The sequence below is a fragment of the Vidua chalybeata genome, chromosome 3, assembly GCF_026979565.1.
Source record: "Vidua chalybeata isolate OUT-0048 chromosome 3, bVidCha1 merged haplotype, whole genome shotgun sequence".
Lineage (NCBI taxonomy): Eukaryota > Metazoa > Chordata > Aves > Passeriformes > Viduidae > Vidua > Vidua chalybeata.
Window position 1 is genome coordinate 86,895,240 of NC_071532.1, and position 27,950 is coordinate 86,923,189.

The 27,950-nt window shown below is 36.1% G+C and overlaps 1 protein-coding gene across 1 annotated transcript in view; it reads left to right on the forward strand.

The window, feature by feature from the left end:
* EYS (eyes shut homolog) overlaps window positions 1-27,950 on the forward strand; it is a 723,820-nt gene that overhangs the window by 271,526 nt on the left and 424,344 nt on the right. Inside the window, exons 23-26 of the mRNA XM_053938438.1 lie at window positions 9,110-9,369; window positions 17,535-17,631; window positions 18,784-18,891; window positions 19,451-19,596. Of these exons, the coding sequence (XP_053794413.1) occupies window positions 9,110-9,369; window positions 17,535-17,631; window positions 18,784-18,891; window positions 19,451-19,596 (611 nt within the window). The remainder of the gene's footprint in view (window positions 1-9,109; window positions 9,370-17,534; window positions 17,632-18,783; window positions 18,892-19,450; window positions 19,597-27,950) is intronic.

A 27,950-nucleotide genomic window follows, 5' to 3' on the forward strand; every position in this document is an offset into this window, starting at 1 on the left:
GTTTTATTTTCTATAGGCTCTTTTGAAAATCTGAGTTATAATGTTGAAGTTAGCATGACTGCTGCTGAGTTTTGAAAATGTTTCAATAGCTCTCTTGAAATATATAAATATAGATACTATATGGTTAAGTGATGTCATGATGATCTAATATATTCTGCCATAATAAATACTATATCTATCCTTGGTTATCAGTTTTTTATAGGCATCTAATTGGTTCTAGGCATAAAGTATTCCATGTCTTCTATGTTTTGAATAAATAAAAAGAAAAATGGAAAAAAAAAAAGAGAAAGAATACATGAATCAATTGTTCAAATAAACATTTTCTTCCTTGGATCAGATAGTGCTTTGATGACAGACTGAGCCATAGAAATATTGTTTCTTCTATGATCTTCTTCCTTGGAATTGAGTAGGCCCCAGGTAAACATCAATCAACAATTCTGAAATATTTTCCATAGTCTATTGGAAACAGTCCTGTAAAACTGATAGAGACATCTTGCTTAAATGACTTGCAGAGGTCAAAAACTGCAATATGAAGGAGACAAACATTTCTTTGCTCATCCACTCAAATCATTATGCAGAGGTCATTTGCACAGACTTCTGAATTGGTGTGCATTTTGTTCAATTTTTTCTCATGTCAAATTCTCCAAATGTCAAGGTAATCTATCTTCACAGTTAGATTTGTGTTGTTCATGCTTCATAAAAGTTCAGAGTTGGAGCATGATATCTAGCCCTTCATGTTGCCATGCTAATTATTGCTAATAAAGATTGCAACTGTAATCACCTTTGTTTGGCCTTTTCTGATTGCCTGTGGTGGAAGGACAGACCAGAAAATATCTCCTTTACTCCCCTGAGCAAAAGTCCTTTCTGCTGTGACCACTCTACCCAAAAAGTTCATTTTTTTCTTTCTGTAATCAGTGTAATCACTGTATATAGGGTGAAGAGCTTTGAGGTCAATTGACAGAACTACAGCTGTATTGCTTAACTTCCCAAATTTAACAAATGTTTCTCCTGGAGGGTCTGTTACCTGCATTCAGGTGATAGCTTCTACTTTTTCAGTGCAGCATTTTTCTTCCTTTCAGATTTCTCAGGTCAAAAAGGACTTGTCTCAAAATCAATACTAAAATGCTGTAAGAGTTACCTGTAACTCTCAGAAAATATCAGAGCAATAAAAACCGAGGAAAGGCATTGAGCTGCTTTCCATAACAACTAGGCTCTTTACACAGCAATCTTGAGTAGAGGAAGAGATTTCTAAGGGGAAATAGTGCTGAAGATACCAGTTTCCACAGGTGCAGCAATAAACCCAGTTGCCATCAAAGACCGGCATTAAATTAAGAGAGCAGAGCACAAGCAAACAGGCAACTGGGGAGATGGAAACCTTTTATTCAAAATCCTTGAAAGATGTAGAGTCATCCTGATAGCTGATTTATTCAACATCTGAGTCTAACACATTAATTTGCTGTAACTCTTGGAAGCCACATTACAACTGATTCCCTCCGATTCTTGAAAGAATGAAATAATACTTCTCTTTTTTATTCTACCAAAGTGAATCAGTAGCACCCAAGATATTGGAGGCATATCATTTACTACTTACTTTTCATGGCAGCATTGATTTATTGATTCTCGGTTTTTCAAATGAAGGGTTTTCTCCTTGACACATCTTTGGAGAGGTGCTGCCTGTAAAAAAGTCTGCAAATTACATATTTTCTCTCAGATTGTATGGTGAAATCTTGAATTACCTTGTTGCTGCTGTACTGGTTGTTGTTCCAGTGAGGAATGAAAGGTACACAGGCAAAGAATGCAACTCTTGATGTTAGTGACCAGAGATGGTAAGATAAAAAGGCATTTACGTCCTTTTCCCTTTGCATTTCATCAGGAGCAGAAGGAAGTCTATTGTGGATTAAGTTAACAGAGGATGTTACTCAAAGAGCAGCTTCACATGCCAAAATGCATAAACATTCTCTGTGGGGGTCTGCCGTAATTCAAGAAATTAATGCTGCTACTCAGAAAATTGTTTGACACACAACACAAATTTAAACAGTCTTTTCTTTCTCTTCACCCTGTGCTGTGTGATAACTTACTAAACTGCATTCCAAAATTTTCATATTACTATGACATCCTTTTTGTACATCATGGTAAGTTTCGGAGATGGAAATTCCTAAATTTTAAGGGATGATTCAGTATTCTTAAATACTATTTTAATTTATTTTAAAAAAGTTGTACATGATAAACAGTTTTTCTAACACCTTAGATAATAACCAAAACTGTAAAGCAAGAGTAAAAAATGCACCCAAACATTGGAGTAATTTTTTTGTATTTTTAAATTAATTTCTACTGCTTGTAAAATAGGAATTTAAGTAGGCAAGACTAATGGGAAGGAACCACAACAATGTTTTTCCCCATAATGGTCTATGAACTAGACTGTTGATACCACACCATGTTTTATTTTCTGGTTCAGGGCCATATGACTCAAGTGATCCTCCCATATGACAGCAATAATCTTCAGTTTTGCTTATTAATGTTTTTACTTGTTTTGTTGTCTTTCTTAATTAAAAGTATTCAAAGTATTCAGCACTTGTGCTTTTAAAGCACAAACACTCATTCAAATGAGACAGCTGAACTAGTGATTTTTTAATTATTTTAATGTTTACCAGCTGAAACAGATAACAATGTAAATTCATCTGGCCTTGTAGATAGGACGAATTGCTGTTATTGAGATAAATAAGGAAAGAGTTTGATCCAAAAAGAAAATGAATGTGTACCTCATCTCTGGGGTCCAGTAGCCTGAAAGTTGCATCCAGCCTGATATAAGATGTATCTTATATTCTGGTTCAGGAAAACAGAAAAAAGAAAACAGCAGCATGAAGGAAAAAAAGGGAGCTGAAAGTATAAATATCCTGTGTAGCATGTAAAATTCTGTTTCCTGAAACAGAAATGTGTGCATTTCAGCTGAAATAGAGCTTAAAGCAGAAGCTGAAATATAGTTTGCTGTCTCATTGAGCTGAATGTTGCCTTGTGATTGTGTGAACTCATAGCTTCAAATGGAGAATTAAGGAAGAAATATATGGAAAACAAACAAATACAACTTTCTCTATCTGTTCCTCTAAAATATGTTTGTTTGGGGTTTTTTTGTAGTGTAATGTTCCTGAATACACAGAATATCAGGAATAAATTTTAGTTACTGTTAAAAAAGGGAAGAATATGAGCAGAGAATTATGGGAGGAAAGTATACAGAACAAAGAAGGTATATCTTTAAAATAAAAAAAAAAAGAACAATGATTAAAAGTCTGAAGCAATTGAACTGGAAGGGAATGAAAACTACATAAGCCCTTTGAAGGCTTTCTGTATGCATCAAACATGCAAAAGACACACTTAGACAATATTAATAGAGTAGCAGAAACTTAATCTTTTTATCTCTCTTCCCAACAATATACCTCCCAAATAATTTTTCTCCAGTTTGGAGCCAATATCCATGCGTGTCTGTTATTACCTGGTACCATTCCCCAAGTACTTAGTCTATGTTTTCTTAGCCACCACTTCAAATTCAACTTGTGTAGGTAGTGTATATACTTCCTATAAGCCAATATCTACATCTCAGTTAAATTAAAAAATGGCATGTGTGTGTATGACAAAGATAACAATGTTTTTTCCCTAATTTTAGCTTCATTATTCTAACAGTGGATAAAGGCAGGTGGACTTTCTTTGAAGTATAATTTTTGCAATTTATGTTTACCTATCAACCTGTAATGGAAAAACTGGTCTTTGGTTAATTACTGATTAATCCTTTGGAGAGAGCTACATCAATCAATTCCCTCAGGACCCTGGGGTGCATCTCATGGAATTCCATGCACTTAGGTATATTCAGGTTCCTCAAACCTGACCTTCTAAAATGGGAAGGACTTCAGTCCCCCAGTACCTGGCATGAGCTTCAGAGAGGTGTGAAGTGAGATTAACAATAAAAACTGAGGCAAATAAAAATGTTGAGTATCTTCTCTCTGTTGATTGTTGCCAGTTCTCCTGTCTTATTTATTGCAGCAGTATGTTTTCTTTAACCTTACTTTTGTGGCAAACATACCTGTAAATCCCTTTTTATTCTTTGCAGCTCTTGCCAAATTAAGCTCCAAATGGGCTTTAGTTTTCCTAATGTCACTACTACATACCCAGATGACATCCCATATTCTCCCCAGGAGATATGTCCCTTATTCCTTGCCTGTGCATTTCCTTCTAACACTTCAGTTTACCCAGGAGATTCTTATCAAGGGCATGCTGGTCTTCTGCCTTCTTTACCTGATTTCTTACCTGGGGAAATCAAGAACTGTGCTCTAAAAAAAAAAAAAGTCCTTAAAGAACTCTGTTCAGATCGCCTTTCCCTGATGGCAGTTTCCTAGGGGATCCCATGGACCCAAATACTGAAATCTAATCTAAACTTCTAATCAACTGAAAGTTTCCTCTCCTAAAATTCAGGGTCCTGCCTAGTCCATTTTTGTCCTATACCCCTCAAGATTGTTAATTCCGTCAGAGCATAAGCACTACAGCCCAGGTTAACGCCTTCTCTAATTAGTAAATTGGTGTCACATTTGATTGGCTACAAATGGAGAGCTCTAGGAATACAGTAGGGAATTAATTATGGTGATGATTTTAAAGGCAGGCTCAAATGAATTTAGGGGAGAGGAGGAGAGACATAGGTAAAAATTGAGGAGATCATCTCGGGATGGCATATGAGAGTCGAGAACTAGGAGCACAAGAAGAACTTCAGAGATAAACTTGTGACAGCTTTTTCAGGTTGAAGCTGGTGAAAGAGGTCTGGTAGCTGTCTATGGAACAAAGAACATATTAAACTTTCAGAGTATGAAAGAAAAAAACATGTTTGTAGAAGAAAGAAGAGACAGAAACATGAGTGTTTGAAGCCTTTGTAGTGACTGGAAGTGGATGTCCTTGGAGCTTTGTGGTGTGTGATGGTGCCCTAAATTTCAAGCTGTGCATGTATTGAAAGTAAGCTCTTATTTCACTTCTTCAGATGATCCAACAGCCTCTAGCTTACAAGGAATAAATTTGTCACTGAGCACTGTGGTTTCTCAGGCTGTTAGTTGATTTGATTGAATGCACTAAACAACATAAATCCTTACTGTAGAATTGCCCATTGTTGCATGTACTGTATGGCTAACATGCTGACCTAAACTTCACTGAATGTCTTGCCATTTCTCATCAAGACTCTGTCAAAGAGGCAGTTGAATGATGGGCACACTGTAGCTGAGGGTTCAGTTTAGGATTCCTGTTGCTTTGACTGTACCACTGAGGAAAAAGCAGTTCTGGTGCTTCTTAAATATTGCAATCTTTTCTGCAAAACCACCTTTATCTGTGGCAAAGGTAAGTGCTCTGATTGATATTTTCTGAAATGTTTTTGTATACAGAGGACTAAAAAGACCAGTTTCTTGTATTTTTCTGGTGTAAATAAAGAGGTCTAAAAGAAAAAAAAATGGCTTCTTCTGAAATTTGTTCTACTCTGGAATATTAATCTACATTACTGCTTATCACAGAATATGCTGAGTTGGAAGGGACCAACGAGGATCATCATGTCCAACTCCTGCCCCTGCACAGGACCATCTCCAAGAGTCACACCATGTCCTGTTGTTAAGCTTTGGCATTTTTCCAGAGCTTCTAGCTGAGCTAGGTTGGAATAAACCCACCAATATGATTTTCTAATTGATATACAGCCACTTTAGAACTCTTAAGATTCAGGAGAGACTGCCTCTGCAGCTGGCATGCTGAAAAAAATGGTTTTGGCCCAGAGAAGCTCCTGCCAAATGTACAAATAATTGATAAAAGAGAGCAAGAAAAAAGGAGGCAGACTCTTCTCAGGGGTATCCAGTGACAGGAAAATATGTAGTGGGCAGAATATAAACTACATGAAATTCCACATGAAGATAAAAAAAATAGTCCTTTTTTTTTAATGTGAGGGTGGTCAGGTGCTGGAATAGATTTCCCAGAGAGGTCTCCATCTTTGAGATACTCAAAACCAGGCAGGACACAGACCTGAGAAAACTCTACCTGTACCTATTTTGAGCAGGGGAGTCTAGATGAACCTCGGAAACTTTTTTCCAAAGTCAACAATTCAGGTATTCTTAAGACTCTTCCCTTGTTGTTTAATTCCTTAAAACCTTTAATGTAGGATATAAGGCAGGTGACACCTATATATTCCACTGGAATGTGAGAAGTAGAAAGGGAGTCTTTAAGAAAGTAAGAACCAAATTTAATACTTAATTCATCATATGGAGACAGAGGAACTTATTACATTAACACTACTTCTCTGGATACAATTCATGACTATAGCTTGCAATTTTTAATTCTGACTTTAATGTTAATACAGGTGGCAAAATATAAAACCATTAATACAATCTGTTTTTTCATTGCCATCTCCTTTTGGTTGTTTTTCTATGGAAAGCTTTTCAATTTATGGAGAGATGTATGGAAAGTAAAGAGATAATACTTATGAAAGCTGGTTTATATGTGTTGGAGGAATTCTACACATGTCACAATCTAAGCAGTTAATGGGGCTTATATTATTAAAATGAATAGTTTACATAAAAGAGTCATGATTTGGTTTTCTAATATCAATGGGTGTGTTTGGATTTGGTTATTGGAAAGAAAAATATTGATGTTGGCAAGATGGTAAAACAATAGAAAGAAATTCAGCTTTGACTATCTTTATATGGACTCTTAAAAGCATATATCAGCCTTTCCCCCCCCCACCGAGAATTCCAGAAATTACCTTGATTTTTCTAATTAAGTGAAAAAAATTAGTCATTTTGAAAAAGTGTTTGGATTTTTGCCTTTTGATCAGTTAATTTCCAAGAATAACAGCTATAATAGCTTAATCTATAATTTGCTTTTAATAGTCCTAACACCTCCTTACCTTTTTTTAAATAACAGTTCTCATTAACACAAAATTTTGTCTTGATTCTTAAAACTGGGCCTCAGGATGCCTCAGATGCTTCGATGTAATTTTTTTTTTTCACATTTAATGAGGATTCTAGTGACTTTTTTTAATAAGTCACTACACAGAAAGGAGTGCAAAAAGCTCTGTTATTAATTGTCTCCTTTGCATTAATATTGACTGTTGCATCTCAGCTGATAGCTGGCATGAAGCCTGGGTAGGACTGGCTAGTTGTGCAGTGTAGATAACTGCTGTGTTTCAGTGACCTGGTGTTCCCTGTAGTCATACAGAATAGTTTTGATAACTCAAAGGCAGTTATGAAACTCATTAGGGAAAAAAAAAGGGGAATGAAACGTGTTTAATATTTGCTCCACTGCACCTCAGTTATGTCCATTAAGTCGCACCAGGTCAGAACTGAACCATGTTCTCCTAATACAAAGTGAAAGGCTCTCCACTTAATGAGCTTTTTAAGCTAAAAATGGAGCATAGCCAAGTGCTACACACCAATTTGTAGTAGTGCATCAGTAGTAATTTATTCACAACTTCATAAAAGAAGTCAAGAAAAAAGAGCAGCTGTAAAACAATTAACATCTGTTGGGTCAGAGTGTTCTCTGTTCAGTATGAGACATTTGAGATGGTTAATTTGTAAGAGTCTGATGCTTTTATATATTGACTACTTAAGAGAAAAGTCAGTAAAGCACTGATTGGGCATGCAGTGTTATTCAGTGGATGTTGCTTCTAGATAATAAATGCATTCTCCCATGTATAGCAAAAGCAGGTATGTTTGTTGTGCATAAGCAGAGAATAACAAAAATATTTATTTTTAACCATATTTCCAAAAGTATGTTTTAAGTATCATAAATGGTGAGTCCTGAAATGTGATTTTGTCAGTTATTTTAAGAATGTCTGAATGCTTTTTGATAGTAATGACTATCAGTTTTTAACATGAGACAAATACCTAATTTTTGAATCCTTAATGCTAAAATACTCAAGCTTTTAAAATTATAAATAAAAATACTTTGTAATATCCATTTAATTTCATGTGACATGGTAATTGTATCCAACAACTAAATAACATAGAACACAAAAAATCTGAAAGAAAAGACTGGGTTTTTTTAAGGGGGCAAATTTGCCTTTCATGTGGCAAGCAATACCTGCGTCTTACAGAACAGAACTACATAATAGATTCTCCATTAAATGTTTGTTATTTAAGAACAATTTCTTTTATCAAATTATAACTATAAAGATATATTTGAATGGTTTAATACCTGAAATCAATATTGATCAAAGTAGACAAGAACTGGATGGAATAGTTCATCTTTCATATTGTCTCTTGTCCTGCCAAATAGCTGCAAAAATAAAATTAAATTCAATTTTATTTACAGTGAAAGTAACAGGAATGTATGACTTTTAAAGTACATAGAGGCCTCTTTTATTGCAGCTAGTGAAGAAATTTGGCTCTGCAAGCTTTGAAAACATTAGAAAATTGTTTCCTTTGAATTTACAGAACCATATCATATCTATATTGTGAATAAAAAAAGATATTTATCTAGTTCATGAAGAAAGGTTCCTTACAATCAGATGTAATTTAGATTTTAGTCAAAGTTTTCTCTTCTGTGTTATCACTAACAGATCTTCACAAAAGCATTCAAAAAAGAGAAAGAACACAATGAAATTAGGATCCTTCATGATTCCTACTTTCTTAAACGTACTGGGTATGCTACCTGATACATTTCACCCCAAACATTGGTGTACTTACTAGTTTCACACATATGAAAAGAAGTCCTTCTAATCCTTAACACTTAAATAATGTACTTTTCATGTTTGATAATTTGTGTTCTTGTTTCATCTTAAAAATCGTCTAAACATGATTTTGTCTGCATTTCCTAAACCAGATGGTTCTCCAAGTGATGCTGTGACTTAGAAGTTCTAAGTCCTTTTGCTTTTGCTCAGATAAATTCTGGGACAATAACCTGAATATAACTTTTATTCATGACACATTCTGATACAATTGTCAGGAAAAGAAAAGCTAGACACAGAAATGTATTATTGATTTTGCTTTTAATTTTGCTTTTTTGTTGCTTTTATAATATAAAGGGTTGGAAGTAATTGGGCCAAGCTGTTAATTTTTATTCTGCCAAATCAGTGCTCTTTTTCTTTTTTTTTTCATCCCTGCAGATGCACCTGTACAGCAGGGTGGAGAGGTCCAGACTGCAGTGAAGATATAAATGAATGTGAATCTGAACCATGCTTGAATGGAGCCACCTGTTTTGAATCTGTGAAGCCAGGGCAGTTTGTATGCATTTGTCCTCCATTTTATACTGGTGACTTCTGCCACCAGCGCTTCAGTCCCTGTGAGCTGCCTTACAATCCATGTATAAACAATTCAACCTGCTTGGCACAAGTAGATGGAAATCCAATGTGCATTTGCAAAACAGGTGAGAACTGAAATACTTAATTTCTTCAATTTTCTGTAGTGCTCCGGAAAATTGCAAATATATGTTATATTTGTTGCTATCTTTAATGTAAGTAGAAAAGAATACGTTTCAAAGAACATAAAACCATAATGAATTGCAGCAGGTCTATCAGTTGTGTTAAAAGACTGGAAAGATAACTGTCAGTTTACTTATTACAAATTTCTTATTTTACAAAACTTATTAAATCTATGGTGGCTTAGATTCAGCACTCTGAATCAGTATTTCTCAGTCAATTGTTATAATGACATAGAGACAGACATGCATCTGGCCAGCAAAGACAAACTAAATTGACAAAACAGACAGGAAGATTTAGAAAAAATGTAAGCAAATTGGTGAAAGTAGAAAAATTGGAGTAAGTTGGAAATGGTTTCTTTTCCTGCTGAGCTGTCAGGAAGGCCTGGCACACCAGGGAAGTAATCTTTCCTTGCTTAATGGATATAGTGGGTTTCTCCCTGTATGCACAACAAACCAAATCACAGCAGGTGCTGACAGCTTCCCTGGGCCATGGCTTAAAAGACACAATCTCACCCTCAATGTACAAGAACTGCTAAGGTGGAACGGAGCAACAGTATAACTGTGCAGAAAATTGCTATACACTTCTATGTAGGAATTGAAGAATACATTAACTAATTAACAACTGTACTGAAAAGTTAGAAAATTTAAGTAGTGGGGTAGTACAATTACTGAAACTGGAATTGGAGCAGGATTTTGAAATCTTCACTGCTATGCCTATAAAGGTAGGGGCGTCTTAGGGACAAAGGATAGCAGATAACTGCAGTGTTACGTGGCAATACTATTATTTGTCATTTACTAAGCTGCAAAAATATGGATATAATATCTGGGAATAAGGAGCATATAGTATCTTGGGTTTTTTACTATTAAGGTAAAGGTTACCACAAGCTGCTGAGATAAAATCCCTAAATGTCACTGGGGAGGTATGCAAGTTGCTTAGTGAAGCATCTTTAAGGAAACCTGTTTTTCAAAAACATAGGTAGATTACTCCAAGACACTGACTTAGTAGTAAATGGCATGTGGATTAAATTTGCCAGTAGCTAACAGTCCGGTCATTAAAAAGTTTGAGTCTGGTATAACAGGAATCACAAAATGTGGCAGTGCTTACCAAATTTTAACAACTATCAGTAGAACACCATATCTGAGATGGGAACAACAGCATCATAAATTATACCACTATCAGTGATACATATTTAGAAGAAAAACAGAATAGACATTGGCTAGGTCAGAGAAGATAAAAGCTGATAGAATATTAATTGGACAGAATCAAAGTTGATTTAAGATGTTAGTTTAGGACAGAATTACCACAGCAAATTGGTAGGAAGGTGATGAAGTCATGATTAGCTTTAGTATAAAACAAAGCTGCATCTTTGTTCCCATATGTACATTGGGGAACTGTAGTTGTCTGATTTTGCTGTAAGGAGTTCTAAAATTCCTATAAATACAGTTAATGTAAAACTTCCTCTTGAGTTGTTTTCCCTAGATACAGAGGTTCTCTTCCTTCAAGGAGATAGATTATAGTATTTGTGTAACAAAATTCAGCTCATATCATAGATCATGGAACAGTGTTAGACCATGACTTGAAGTTAAATTGTCCACACAAGCAGGTTAAGCAGTTTAAAAAATTATGATCTCCACAATTGCACAATGGTATATTCAAGGCTGCAAAAATGTTGTAAGGACGGCCATTATTGCAAAGCTTAGGAATCACTGTTGTAGAACAAGTTTCCCTAGAGATGTGCAGAAAAACCCTCTCAAATACTTTGCCAGTAATTGGTAAGCAAGGGTTTGATCAAGACAGTTGGGAGGACATACGGGTTTAAGCTGTTAATCATATAGCCAGCAATGAATCTCCTTAAATAATACATACTAAATGCAAAGAAAACAGGAGGAATGGAAAACGTAGGGCAAATAGCAGAATTTTTATTGCCTAATTTATCAGTATGCCTTTCCAGCATTAGAGAATTCCATTCTTAGAATTAATCTTAATAATAGATCTGAAAATTTAGTATAACAGAAAAACAAGGCAGGACATGTAAGCAAAACTACAGAATTTAAATAATGTTGAAATATTCGTAGCTGAGCCTTGGCTACTATTTGTAAATTCCCCAAAGGTCTACATGAGAAAGATCCAAAAAGCAATTCAACTGCATATATAAGTAAAATAGAGGATAAATATACAACAGTATAGGCATTAGACCATGCTCTTCTACATAATGGCAAGCACAAAACTTAGTTTTTTAGAGGCAACCTGAAAGAAAGATAGGACAGTTTGGTAAAAATAGTGACACTTCCTGAGAACGATTGTGTTCCAAGACAAAAAAAATGGCAGAAAAAATGCATTCAAAATCAAGGAAAACTATGAGAGGACATACAACTACTAAGTGCAAGATCAGCTGTCTGGCTGGGACTGATGAACAACAAGTTTAATTAATGATGAAAAGGGAGATAATATGTAACAATTTTCAAAAGATGTGAAACCTGCATAATTATAAGTGCATAAGTATTGCAGAAAATAACAAGATAAAAAATAATTTTCAACCATAAACTACGGGCCAGAAAGTATCTAGTGTTTTCTAATTAGATCTTTTTTAACTGTGATTTATTCTTTTATTAGAACTGTTAGTAGATATTGGTATAGTAGCAAGGCAAGCTAGTAGGAAAGGCAGATAGAGTTGTTGCTGACATAAAGAGAGGAAAGGAAAGGGCAAGAATGCTGAATTAAAATGGTTCCTAGAACTCCTGCTTCATAGAAGGTAGAAATTAATCTCTCTTTAAAATTAGATGTAGAACTTCCTTCATTAGTCCAAGTAATACACATGAGATAACCTGTTCATGCAGCCTCCTTATTACCATGAAAACAATTTTCCATATACATGTTAGGTTTTGATGGAAGAATTATTAGGAAATGCTACATATTATACATTAAGTATTGCATACATATAGATAGTTCATATCAAAGCTTTACTACTCTTTTCAGAAATATGGATAATTTGGCCAGCATTTGTGTTAACTCAGTAACATCTTAATAAGTTATGGTAGAAAGGAAATTTGATCAAAATAATAATGTATATATTGTTGAAAGAAATAAACTGGAAATGTCTGGATTGTGGATGTGGATGTCCACAGTATTACATTAAGGAGGTATTATTTTCTGATGTACTTCATTTCATGCAAAAGCAGACACACAAGGTCAAATGGCTAATGTTATAGAAATATTTATGTCACTCTGCGTCTGACAATTTAAGCAGCTTAGGAAAAATCTTTCAGGTGGTAGGTAGGCTGAATTCTTGACCAGTTGCCTCTTGAGGCTTCATTATTGCTTTAAAGATTTTTAAATTTTTTTATTATTATTATTTTATTGCTTTGGGAAGCACACAGTTTTAGAGAGGAGTAAAAAGAAGAAGGAGCAGCAACATATGTCATTATGGCACACAAGTACACAAAAACTTTGTCATCTTATTTGTCCTCATTGCAGCTTGAAAGATACAAAGCTAGAAACTGAGAAAGTTGAAAAACTGGTTTATGCATGGGGCTTAAGGTTAAAGCCATCAGTTTTAGGGTGTAGTGAAATTATGTCTATTGTTCCATGGAAATCTATAAAAATTACTCATCTCTAAAGAATAACAATAGCAACAGTTTTTACTGGAATTAAGCATTCTGTTTTTACTTTGTCCTTTCTAAAATCAATACATTCTTGATGCTTCAAGGTAATTTCTCAAGTTCTTGTTTTAAACAGATTTTCCCTGGACTTTTTCACCTCTTTTATCAGTCTCCTCTCAATATGACGCCTACTCTTTGTTCTAGATGCTAGTGTGCGGTGGCTACCTGCCACGACCTCAAGCAGTCGAGAAGTGCCGGCTAGCACTGCCTGTGTGAGGCCGGGTGGCCGCCACGTGTGCGGGCACTCCAGGGGTAATAGTGTCTGCCACCCTGGTAGTGCTGAGCGCTGTGGCGTGGATAACGCAGCTTTGGTGGCTTCACACACTGAGAGGAGACTAAGAGACAAGAGAAGGACACTTTGTTTGCGAGCTCTAAGAACTTTTATTCCCCCATGCGTGGTCAGAACAAAATGCTCTCAGAGCGACGCAATGCAAAATGCCGGAGAACAAAGGATGGCAGCAGATTAAGTAGGGGGTGGGCGGACAGGGGTGGAAACCTGCTTCACCCAATGGGGAGAAACAATAGAGAGAGGACATTGATTATAACAACCAATGGTAACATAACAGAGGTGGGTACAGAGTCCTGGGACGAATAGAAAGGCTAAGGTGGGGTGATTGATGCAGAACTTTCATGAAGAAGCAGGGAGTGGTTACAGGATTGACACTCAACAGGGAGTGACAACCCCTGACTGACAGAACCAAACAAAGAGAAAACAGGGAGAGGTGAGAAGATTGACAGGTAACTGGGGATCCAAGTGGCGGGAACTCTCAGGTAAACAACTTGGAGCAAACCACTGCGAGGGAAAAATAGGGAAATACAAGGAACAAACCTAACTAACATTAATAAAACACCTGACTAAATCAACCCAACCTACAATACTAGTGATCATTTTTATTTGGTCTATAGCATCTTATAGCTAGAAATTTGAACCGAGGCAAAATATTTTTCAGCTGATGCCTGAAACAAGGCTAAGTGACAATTATCATAATGTACAAAATTTATAATACCAAGCAGAAATAATAAACGGATGGTGAAAAACAAATTGTTTAAGTTGGAGTTTGCCACTGTCAGATTTCTGAGCCCTTCAGTGCCAGTTTCTTTTTCAGATACACACATACATAATTTACAGAGGGAAATAACCTTTTTACAGTGCCTAATATTTTACACACCTTTGATTTTGATTCATGTACCTACTTATGTTATGCTGAACAACCTAATTAAGTATGGGACTGCTATGATAACTCTGCTGTTTGCAAACATTGGTTCATAAATAGTTCATGGTAAGGAGACAAACATATATGATACTAATGTGATTAGCTTATGGCAAAAGAATCCCGTTAGAATCCTGTTACCTGCAGAGGTCAATTCCATAATATTTCTCTGCAATGGAATAAGGAGATGAAAATGACCATAATTGTGACAGCAGATATTTAGCTTCTATATTCTGCATATTCCATCACTTTGAAGCTCCCAGAAGGCCCATAGACAGAGTTGAGAAATGCAGGATTTCCTATGTTTCAGAGAAACAGAAGTAAAAACAGCATCTGTCTCATCTTAAGTAACAGCTTTTCAGATGTTTCTAGACTTCATATCATTAAAGTTACTTTCATGCCACCTGAACAATTAAAAATAGAGAAAAATAAGACTATTTTCTAACACAAAGAACTGTAATAACTTTCAATTGTTTTTCATCTGTTAATTTCTGAAAGCCTCGAATATGTTATGTTACTACAAAAATTAACTGAGATTCTCCCTCAAATATATCTATACATATGCAATACATTCACAAATAAATGTTTTAAACTAATTGCGATAGCATTATAAAGCTAAAATATATATATTTGTGAGTTATTTATAATGTTACATTTGTTTACCTTCAGTGTGTCTTTTTCAGTAAAGTTCCATTTTCCCTGCCCATTGACAGCCTTCCACTCAGTAACCAATTTTAGTTTTAGAAATTTCAAACATTACAAATAAAAGGGAAATTACAGATAAGGAAGTTGACTACAAATAGTCCTGTGAGTCCTAGTGTCTTACATCCAGTATGCCCTCCATTCCTAATTAAACCAGAGTTAGAGAAACGTGTTGTCTGTCATCTTTTCTGCTTTTACTGAGTGGTACTGAATGGCATGTATCAAACTGAATATTTTGTGTCAGTGACTTCTGCCTACTCATACAACCAGGCCTTGTACTTAACTTGGTCTGTGGTGTACTACTTTACAGCTCTTTTATCATTCTTTTTCCCTTAATCAAAGTACAGGCAGTAATAGATGAAGGTTCAGCAGCATTAAGATGCAGATTACACATGCCACAGATAAGAAAAGTATTTGAATGGTTCACTCTGGTTCAGGCTCATTTGCACATAATAAGCTAAACCATTCAGAATACATTTTTTTCTGTGCTGAGGGATATATTTCAAAACAATACACTGAGATAGAATTTTTCTTGCTATTATGACAATTCTTTTACAGTTCTTTAGGAGGATTCGTGGGTTTTTTTTTTTTTTGCTGGTTTGTTTTGGACTTTTTTGCTTTGATTTGGTTTTGGTTTTGTTGTTGGGTTTTAATTTTGTGGAACATACAAATAGAAAATAAATGAGGGTATCCTTTCCTGCTCAATAAATTTCTGAAAAAAAATAACATCATAACAGCATATATGACTATAATTGAAAGGCTAGTTTGAGAAATGTTCCAAGCTTTATTTTCCCAGCTTTATAGTAACATTGCTGTGAAACCTTCAGCAAATATTAAGAGCTCATTTCAGTCAGGCACAAAAGTTAATTTACAGAAATAATCCTGATAAGAAGAAAATACCAACTGCTTTGATGTGGACTCATGTTTAGATCATATATTGGAGAGCAGAGATACAGCAGAGATTTCTTTCTACAGCTTTCTCTGCAGCTCTGACCAAGACACTTATTTCTTCCAGTCAAGATTTTCTCTAGATAAAAATAAGCCATACTATTCTAGCAGTGATCTTTAATGATTTCCTCACCTTCATTAAGTACTTTGAAAACCACAAATACAAAACATAACAAAAAAAATTATTCTTATTCGGGTATCTAAAAAAGTGAAGTTAACAATTTTTGCTTATTGTTTTAATAAAGAATCCAGTAGAACCTTTGCTATATTTATAGCAATATATACTGAATTTCAAAAGCTAAATTTAAAGTTGTTTCAATTTAATTTTTTTATCTCAGTGATGTTCAAAATCACTTTTGTGAACTCTATTAATGGTCTTTAGGTAACCTGCAGTCGGCACTTGCATATTAGTCATACAATGCAAATAGTTTGCTCATTGCAGTGGTTTAATTTCTCCATCAATTGAAAACAAATATATTGAATTTGTGCAAAATTCAATGGAGTAGCTATAGTTTCTCCATGGTATGTACAGAATTTCACTACAAGTATGCATTTAGGAGAACGCCTGTTTATGCAAATGTTATAAGATGTAGTATGCTGTCTAAGAGCAAAAATAGGGTTCATGTATCAGTGAAAAGTGTCTTGTTTCATTTTAGTACATATTCTGGAAGACTTATACAGGCAAATGTAATGTATTATGCAAGTGATGTGCTGTGCAGATAAGACCTTAATCACATTTTACATTTTTTCTTCATTTAAATATAAAACCAGTTGTTTTTTTTTTCCTCAGCTACTGACTGCTTTGAATAAATGTGGTCTTCTAACTTCCACTACTCTCTAATACATTAATTAATGAATTAGCTTTTAGTTTCTGATTTTGTCCCACACTCTCCAAGAAAGCTTTTCAGTCCTTTAAAATGGATTGCATTTCCTCAGTATATTTATCTAGATGCTCTATCCAAATCTGTTCTCTCTGGTTCATTAAAGCATGTTGAGACTTCATATACTGTCTGGAAATTAACTTGCTGAAGCTAAGGAACAAAAATAGTTGGAGACAATTCTTTCAGAGTTGCTTCTACTTTTAGTCCTGATCTTAGGGTCAGTGAGCAGTGAGCTGGCTCCTTCAGAAGGAAAAGTCAGCCACAAGTCTGACAGTATGTGAATGAGGCAGGCAGGGCAGCACTGGTGGCTGTGTCCAGGAACAGCAGAGGGGGCCAGTCAAGGCTACAGAGAATGGGGCAGATACAAAGTCAAGTCAGGGAGACTGTCTGTAGGCCAAAGTCAGCATACTACACAGCTAGGCATTGGCCATGGCTGCAACACAGCTCAGTCAGATTCCAAGGACAAAGAGCTGAAGCTTAAATGCTCCAAAGAGAAGAGGTAGCCATTGCTGATGGGGAATGGCTTCTGCTTCTCTCAGGCTTTTCTTAAACAGCTTTGAGTGCAGCTGACGTTTCCCAGGCCAGCCACTTTCATTGTCTGAGTTAGTCTTGGGCTCAGATACCAAACATCCATGAGAATCTGTGACCCCTTTATTCATATGAAGTACTAGAGTTCATTCATTCGCCGTTAATGAAATCTGTGTTTCAGGATTTGAGGGTACTTACTGCGAAGTTAACAGTGATGACTGCATCTCCCAGCCATGCCAGAATGGAGGTCTCTGTGTGGATGGAGTCAACCACTACAGGTCAGGAAAATTACTTGAATGACAGATATGATACATTGTTTTTTATCATCTAGCTTTTCCTTTTGTACTTTGACTGTCTAATGTTTGCTGACCTTTGCGGAGGGGAAGGGGGGGGGTGTGTTGTAATGTGTAGGAAAGTTGCATTATAGTCTAAATCTTCTTATGTGCAAAAATTAATACATATACACCATAAGTATGACCCCGAAAATTTATTGTAGGGCTAATTAAAATCATAAGGATCTAATTTAAAAAAGCAGAGTTGTTGTCAGTCCAGTTACAATAGTACAAACAATCTGAGTTGAAAACAATAGAAATACTTTAGGAATAATATAGTTATAGCTATATAATAAGAAATCTTGCAATTATGTCTCTTTGATTATGATTACCCTCACAATGTTTGTGTTCATCCTGTGATTTTGTTCTTCTTCAAGAACTAACTGGCAGTCTTACTGCAGGTCACTGGCATCTGGAGATGCATCATCAGGAGAACTATGATATTCACAGTGGGTTTTTCTCATCTTCAGTCTCAGGCCTTCTTGGAGCCTGTCACTCACCAGCACCCCCAAGTCCTTCTCAGCCTGGCTACTCTCAATCTGTTCATCCCCTAGCCTGTGTTGATATCAGCGCTGTTTTGACCCAGGTGCAGCACCTCGCACTTGGTCTTGTTAAATCTCATGTAATTCCCAAGGGCTCACTTCTCAAGGTTGTCTAGGTCCCTCTGGATGTCATCCCATCCTTCAGGAGTGGAACACAAAAGGCTGTTATTTGTAACACCATGGTCATCTGGGTGTCTCACACCCTCACCAAAGATGCTATTCCAGAGCTGAAGCTATAGCATGAGAGGCATCAGTCAGTTGGCTGCAGGGCACGTGTCAAAACAAGTGAAAAGCAGCTCAGGCCAAGGCAAGTTCTAAGTAAGCCCTTGCACAGTGGGGTCAGCACAAAGCCCGTGGCCTTCAGCTAATGATAACAAAAGGCTGGGCTTCAGACACTCTACTTATTGGTGCTTGTTAAAGTACTGCCCTTTGCAATTACCAGTAAAAAGCAAACATGATTTTGGTACTATTTAATTAATACCTCTTAACAGCTGCCATATTTTTCCAGAATCTTTGTAATGATCTAAAAATAATGTAGTGACATTCTTTTTGCTAGGTGTTCCTGCCAACATGGCTTTACTGGGACACTATGTGAAGTGGAGATTAATGAATGCTTATCAAGACCCTGCAAGAACAATGGAACTTGCCTGGATCTCGTAAACAGGTCATTACTACTAAATGACAAGTTTCCCTGATTTCCTTATGTTAATTCTGGGTTTGGATGGGACCTTCACCATACAAGTTAAAATGGAGTAAGCAAATGCTACTGACTCAGTTTTTTGTTTCTTATGTGACCTTAAAGAAAGAAGGGAAAATGTCTTCTGCACAACTTGTTCTTTTCCTCACTTTTTTATTTTTTTTAATTTGGAAAAAGACTGAAATAGAAGAGAATTGATCTTGTTAGATTGCTACAAACCCTGTGTTTGTTCAACATCACTTCACAAGTTATTCAGAGACTTGTGCCAGAAGATCATTAGCCCTTAAGTCATTTCTTATATCTTCAGTTAAAATTACTGTGCCAAATTGTTCTATTAATTTAACAAAAAGTATTATCACCCTCTTTGCTTCAGAAATATGGAAATGAGAAAACTCTGGTCATTATTTTAATATGGATGAGGATTAGGTACACCAGCTTGGCATCAGGAGATTCATATGGCTTTAAATTATTGCAAGAGATCCCATTGTTACTTTCATTGACATACCTGATTTTTCCTTTTCGAAAGATTCATTTGTAACTGTGCACCTGGATACTATGGGTCTCTGTGTGAGATGGATGTAAATGAGTGCGAAACTTTGCCTTGTTTACATGGAGGAAGCTGCATCAACAGGCTTGGAGGCTATCGGTGTCTCTGTCTACCTGGATTCACAGGTATGATCTACACTTTACTACAGCCAATAAGCTTATTTCACTGGTTTTACATGGTTTTAATATTATAGAAAGAACACAAATTAATCTCCTTATTGGAGGATAAATAAGTACTAACTTAAAAATAATTTTATCTAATTCTTTTGAAGTAGCTCAAGATTATTTATATTAAGACTTGAATTATAATTTCTTTAATCACCCATACATTCAGTTGAAATGAGTTATCGTATAGTACAAAGAAAATTAATGTGTATTCTTTTTAATTCAGCCAGGATAAAAACGATTACCATAGATATAGAGTAAATTTTGCAAACAATAAAATGCTACCTTGTCATTTGAATTTGCACCGAACCACAGAAATACCTTGACTTTTTGACCCTTTTGATCTACACCATTCCCTTTAGTGCTAATCTTTACATTTTTACAGAGTCATGACAAAATATTCAGTGGGTGTATGCAGTAAAATTTCCCTAAAATGATGTTGACTTTTATTTAAATGCTCAATGTGCTGCTAAGCTAGTTCATACGCAATGTTTTGATAGATCCATCTTAATCAACATGGGATCATACAACTGCAGAAACACACGGGATCATATGACTGCAGAAATATTTACAGTTGTTTCCTCAAGTTGAATCATTTCTGAATTTTTTCTGTATAAAATGTTTTTTCCTATCTATTCCAGCCTGTGATGAACACCACATAAAGTACAAGATTAAAAAGGATGCAATTTGCATCCACTGAACTGAGAGGAATGTAATTCTCCACAGAACAAAAAACATGTACAGTTTTGGAAATTTCTATGTAGCTGTATATCCTTCTTCCATTCATGACAAATCTTAGTCCACATATCACTTGTGCACTGTTCTTCAAAATTATCCTAGATATTTCAGCAAAAATGAAAAAATCAATGTAATTTTCCTGTCTAAATCTTTTAAAGCCGCCCCATGCAATGTTTTCTTCAGATGACCTGTGTTCTAAGTAGTACTTTTTGAATGTCACAGAAACTTCTCTTCATTAGACAGTGGTGCTGCAATTTCTAACTAGTAAATGTTAAAACAGTTGTATTAAACGTTATGTACATGTTTCTGTAAGAATTCCGTTATATTTATAAAAGACAAGACAACTGCACATGAGCACTTAGTAGATTCTAATTTGAAAAGGAACAAGCAATCTGCATGTGTGCTTTTGTCTTGATTTTTCATTATTGACAAAGCAATTTGACTTTAGTGCTTTTAGCTAACATATTTAACCAACAAGGATAAGATGTTGGGTTTTGTTCTGGGTTTTGTTGTGATTCTTTTTTTCCAATTAACTGCAATTTAGGAAGAACATTTCTTTCAAAGATCAGGCCCCTTTAAAGACAGATAACAGCATGAATTGTTCCCAATGATCAGTTGAATTAAAAAAAAAAAGTTTTAATATACTGAGAACTTTAATCATCAGCTATTAAAATATTATACACTTATAAATTAATGAAAACTGGAAACAACTTAAAATACATTGAATTGCTTAGGCCAAATTATGTTAATATATTTCATTTGGTTTATTAAATCTTATTTTAAAATTACTAACTTTTATTAGATATTCTGAATGTTTTTTCTGGTCATCATGTAATTTACTGTCTTAGAGAAGGCAGCCTTTAGACACTGATCTCTGCTCTGTTGCTGCTAAAATTTTGGCATATAACGTATCTCTTATTTTAAATTCCTAAGTTATTTAAGTTTAAAATAGAATTTTAATTTCTCCATGAATTTATGTTATTTTGTATTTATTTTACATTGTTTATAATTTTATTTCATTTTCAATAACTTTTTAACAAAAATACTTTAGAAAGAATTTGTTAACTATTAAAATATTATATGTCATCCACACTGCTAATATAAAAGCTAATGCTTTACACATCACATAGACTCTTAAAAAAGATGATCAACATTCAGAGTAAAAACACACAGGTGTATTCTATTATGATTCCACTGGCAGTAGAAATGATTTTTCTAAGCTCTAAATATCACTAATGCATCCTGGTTAAAATCCTTACACCAGATACTTTGGAGAATAAAACTTTGGTGATCTGGGAATGTAAGAAACTGTTCTTTTCCTAGAGCAAAATAAGAAGTAAAGTGATGTCATAAAGCAGTTCTGAAAATCCTAAGTAAAACAGCTCTTTACTCAAGATCATAGCTGTTACTGCTTGTTGCTTGTACGTTGGTGGTACCAGTGTTAGATATAAAAGCATAAAATGGAAGATGCCTTGTAAGACACTGAATCTAAAACCTGTTTTGTCTAAACAGCCATTTATTGGCTGGAGTAATGAATATTATTGCTTATAACAATAACTATTGCTTCAAATCTAAAGAAACTAGCAACTAAACTTTTTGCTTTGTAATGTACCAACAATGAGATTTGATGTGCATAGAGGATAGATATTTTGAATAAGAAAACACTGTGCTTCCATAGTCTTCTTTACACTAAGATAGTCTTTGAAATATGTCTTACTCAGGGACTGCTTTTCTCTACAAGATTCCAGAATCCTTTGATTTTGTAAATGTTACTATAAATACAGGAAATTTGTTGATAATCTAAAGACATCAAAGGGTATGTAAAAATTATTTTGGCTTGATAAGTTACCAAGGTTCTTTGTGAGGGAATCTGAATATACACTGTAAACAAGTAGAACTTTCATGATTGTATGTGGAATTTAATGGAATTTAACCAGCAGATTAAAACTAGAAGCAAAATATATTCTAGGTGTACAGATATATCTTCATTGATGCAAAGCTGTCTGACGTATTCTGAATCTGCACTCCTATAAAATTATGTAAAGAATAAAATTAGAAAAAAATATATATCTCAATATTTCACTGAGTTTGATATTAAAAAAATAACAAAAACACTGATATTAGTTTCACTTCAAATGCTCAATATAACATTTTAAAAGGCATGTCTTTTTAAACACAATGTGTTGCGATATCTTGCCCTGAAGGTCACTTTCATGGCTGAGGCGTTAATCACTTTTTCTAAATCTTGCCATCTAAATAATCTGATGTCAAAATATAACCCGGATGATTCAGACATGCTTCAAGTGAAATAATTTTCATGGTAATGAAAAATTTATTTTATATTCAAGTATAAACCATAAGCTGCGGCGGCTGCCTGCTATGATCCCAAGCAGTCGAGAAGCGCCAGCTAGCACTGCCTATGAGAGGCCGAGTGGCCTCCACGTGAGAGGGCACTCCAGGGTTATGTTGTCTGCCTGCCTGGTAATGCTGAGAGCTGCAGTGTGGGTAACGCAGCTTTGGTGGCTTCACACACTGAGAGGAGGCAAAGAGACAAGAGAAGGACACTTGCAAGCCCTAAGAACTTTTATTCCCCCATGTGTGGTCAGAGCAAAATGCTCTCAGTGCAATGCAAAGCAAATGCCACCAGACAAAGGGTTGCAGCAGATTAAGTAGGGGGTGGGCGGACAGGGGTGGAAACCTGGCTTGCCCAATGGAGACAAACGATAGGGGAGTGACATGGATTATAACAACCAATGGTAACATAACAGAGGTGGATACAGCATTCTGGGACGAATAGAAGTGCTAAGGTGTGGTGATTGATGCAGAACTTTCATGAAGAAGCAGGGAGTGGTTACAAGATTGACACCCTGACAAGAAGTGACAACCCCTGACTGACAGTACCATGTAAGGAGAAAACTGGGAGAGGTGAGAAGATTGACAGGTCTGAGTGGCTGGAGCATTCCCAGGTAAACAACCTGGAGCAAACCACTGCGAGGGGAAAATAGGGCAATACAAGGAACAATCCAAACTAACATTAATAAAATCCCTGACTAAATCAACCCAACCTACAACAATAAGCGTCTGGGTCATCAACTCAGCTGTAAAATGGATTTAATAAGAATACAAGTTTTTTGACTCTAGACCTTTGTTAACTTTTAATTGTTTACTTTGAAAGGATTCTAGGATTACCAAATTGTGACTGTCTTCATTGAAAGACTTGATCATTCCTTGGACTTTACTTTCTGGTTTTCTTTATTTGAGGTTAAGAAAACAATTTTAAGATCTCTTTGAGACACTAAAGTGTTTGGGTTTTTTTTAAATGCGTTGGGTTAACCTTGTCCTGCTGCTAGCTGATCACCCAGCTGTTCTTTCAGTCCCTTTCATCAACAGAATAAGAAAAAAAAGTAACGATGAAAAAACTCATGGGTCAGCGACATAGAAAGTAACATTGAGTGCACCCTCAGTAAGTTTGCCCATGACACCAAACTGTGTGGTTCAGCTGATTTACTGGAGGGAAGGGATGCCACCCAGAGGGCCCTTGCCACACTGGAGAGATGGACCTGTGGGAACCTCATGAAGCTCAACAAGGCTAAGTGCAAGGTCTTGCATGTGGGTCTGGACAATCCTAAACTGGAACTATTGTTTGACAAGGAGTCAGGCATGGCATGGCAGTGTGCACTTGCAGCCCAGAAAGCCACCCATATTGTGGATCACAGCAAAAGCAATCTGGCCAGCAGGTTGAGGGAGGTGATTTTCCCTCTCTTCTTTGCTCCTGCTCCTGTGTCTAGCTCAGGTGTCTCAGCACAAGAACAAAACAGACCCTTTGGAATAAGTCCAGGGGAGGGTCACAAAAAATGGTGAGACGATTGGAACACCTCTCCCATGGAGACAGGCCAAAAAGATTGGGGCTGTTAAGCCTGGAGAAGAGAGGGCACCAGAGAGACCTTATGGCAGTCTTGAAGTGTGTACAGGGTGGCTGCGAGAAAGCTACAGAGGACTTTTTAAATGTCACATAATGATAGAACAAGGGGAAATGTTTATAAACTAAAGGAGGGAACTGTGTCTGTTATGAGGCAATTCCTGGTCTCTTCTCACAGAAGGTGCCTTGCAGCTCCTCCATCAACACTTTCTCACCTCCAGTCAATATCAAAAATAAGATTTCAGAGGTTAAAATAGAATGTGTGTTAAAGTGAGCTATACAAATTCAAAATTCTCATTCAAATGGCCAATTACTGGCTATCATCCAAAAGATGCCAAAAAATCACTAAGTACCATGCAGTCACTGAATTCAGTCATTTCTGCAGAGCAGTAATTATTCCTTAGCTTTAAATAGTTATTCTGTTAAGCAAAGATCTCTATTTCTTATCTTCCCTATGAGTACAAACTGACATTTGGAAGTGACTAAGTGTGTACTTAAGTTAAATGAAGTCAAAATCTTGGCTTAAATAACTCAGCTTGTATTTATCGTTTACGTCAGTTTTGAGGTCTTCTTCCTTATCATCAGCCTCAGGCCCTGCTGTTCATCTTATCTATGTGACTGCTCCACTTTTCATACAATAGGTTCACCTAACAAAAAGTCCCACAAAATCTAATCAGTTAAAAGGGAGAGAAGTTTACTTCATCTTTTTGACCTTCCCAGCTGCTTTTACAGCTTTGTACTGCCAGTCAGCTCTGGCAGTGATTGCATCTGCACTCCTCAAGCCTCATTGCATTTCTTGCTATCGATATCCAGTGGAAGAAGAATAACTACACTACTAACTGAAGTGACCACTTATTTAGTCAGACAGGAGGAATCTAATGGCATGCTCCTTGAGATATTAAAGCAAGAGGCATCTTACATATAAAGAGGTCAAAACTGACTGGCACACTGAGAACAAATTCAACATGCAGACTGACAGATCTGCATTTCTGTACTAAATGTAGAGTTTATGATGTCTGTCTTTTAGTTTTACTATTAGAATATTTACATAAGTTTGGGGAACTGTAGAAACTTTAGTTTTGGTGAACACACCATAAGAATGGCACAAATTTGCTTTATGCATTTTCCTGAGAAGTGCTATATTTGTCTGTGCTGTATTTGAATTGTGAGGAAAGGAGGGGGCACTTTTACTGGACTTGTTGAGCTTGAACACTATTCAGCAAAGATCTCCTAGGCCAGAAAGAACCTAGAACAGTAAGGTGTAACCTCATTGAGTATTTGGCCTGAAGTGACAAGTCAGGACTGCTAGCTGTCTTTCCTGGTAGCCAAGGTCAGGACACAAACATTCTTTTTCCTCTCAAAGTGACTTATGGCCTACTAAGTAGAGTCTTAAGACATAATTTAAACAGTTAAGTCTTTGTCTGGTGGCAGGTTTGCTTCATTCGTTCTCCTTGTTCATGGAAGAGAGTGTTCAAGAAGGTATGGCCAACAGGATGAATAGGAAACACCTGACTGAGCTCAGATGCAGAGAGGAAGCACACATTCAGAGAAAGGAGCAGGGATGGGCTACTTAGGAGAAATATTAAGTCATTGCCCAAGTGTGTAGAATTGAAATTAGGAAAGGAAAAGCTAGAGTTGAGAATAGAGAAAATGTGCAAAGCCATAAGGAAGCCTTTTATATATATATTGGGAGCAAAATGAAGGCAAATAAAAAAGTGGACATATTTCTTAGTGGGGTGTGGGGATCTTGTGACAAAAGACATGGAAGAATCTGCAGCATGCAAAGTTTTCTTCAGGTTTTATGACTAAAGATCAAACTTAAGCCTTCCAGTGTTCTAAGTATTGTGGCAGAGTTGAGGATACTCCTTTTTTAACAGGTCTTCTGATAGAATATGATAAATTCACCACAACCAATCTTTTACTAATCTACTTGTCCACCTTTCCAGACTATAAGGTCCTAACTTGTGTACAGGAATACAGGAGACAGTGTCAAAGCCATGCTAAAATAATGATAAGTGACATACACTCCTAAGAGCTCCAGAGCTGTTAGAGTTGTTCCCTAACTATTACTGCTAACTAGGAGAGTCTTTGTACTTTTCATCCAGTGTAACTTTGGAGGGATTTTTGAATATATTTCAGTATGTCATTGTGCATGCTTTAAAGGAGTCTCTATTTTGTAAGAGTTACCAGGGCCCAGGGGATTGAAATCTCAATTTCCAAAGAAATTGCTCTGCTAGAAATACTGAGACAAAGGAACATTTAAGCAGCTCTAATGTGAGAACACCACAAAGGAACATTACATATAATGCCAATCTATTCTTCTGTGACTCCACGATATTTCTTTGAGCTTTGCATAAGTTGTAAGTGTACTTTATCTCTTTCATATTAAATTATTGAATTGATATTTGCAGCTTGCCTGGCTATAGTGTGACAATGTGACGTTGCCTCCTTTGGAAATATTGACAACTATGTTAATTTTCTTATGATTCCTATATTCAGACATGAATTAATAGACTTACTTGCACGGTTTCAGGTTTATCTTGTTCTATATCCCTTTTTGTAACTTCATTCAACTGTCAACTAAATCTTAATTCTTAACTGCTATATCTTTAGGTGTGGCTTGATTTCTTCATTTTGTATTTCAGTAAATATTTCTGCCTTCAGCAGGGGAATGCCCCAGCTGTGCACTGATCCAGCAGTGCAAAGGCTCAGCCTTGCCGTAGCCTGATCTAGTCACTGGTTTAACCCCTGTGCTGGGGCCAGTGGCTGCTGCCCATTCTGTTCCAGCTTCAGCTCTGGGGTGGGACCACTGGAGAGGAGGTGACACTCCCCACCTGTCACTGCCTGACAAACCATGACCCTCTGTGTGCATGGGGGATTTTGAGAGTCTGGGGTGTTTGGGCACCACTCTCAGGCTACTGCTGGCAGCCTAGGAGCAGGAAAGGTATAAAGGGAAACCCAAGCAGAGCCTAAGACTAGGGGAATAAGAAAGTATCAGTATCATGTTCCTTCAAACAAAGAGAAGAAAGAAATCGTGCTCGAGTCTAAAGTTCAAATATCTAAATAACAGTACAAGCTACAGGTGATGTTTTTATATTTTATCCCTCTGGTTCTTGTATTCACTTTTAAATTAAATGGGAAAATATAGTTCTCAAGAGCCATGCATACGTATCCAAGGTCCCTAATTGATATTTAATGAAAATAAAGGTTGTCAAAGTTTCAAACCGAGGAAATTAAATTTTTAATTGTTTTAATTACTTTGTTTCCTGTGGTCTAATCTTATCTTGTAAAGTTCTCTGTAGTGGAAATCAAACCTTGTCTAAACCAAGAAAAAGATACTTCAAAATAGGTGGCAACCTTTCAAATGTACTGCAGTCCAATCAGCACCAATTGAATTTTACTTGATATAGGTGAAATAATTGCCTGAAATAAGTCTATTACTGACACAAAGTACAATAGAAATAGAAAATCTAAATCTCTGGTATTAGTCACTAAGTTATAATAAATCTTACTTAAGATGAAATCAACAAAAACAAGGTCAGTGACCTTTTCAGCCTGTTTTCCATGCACAACTCATAGACAACTTTTCTTAACATATTATTTACTAATAGCAGACTGAATGAGACAATGCTAAAATTATGTTGAAAGAACGTTATGC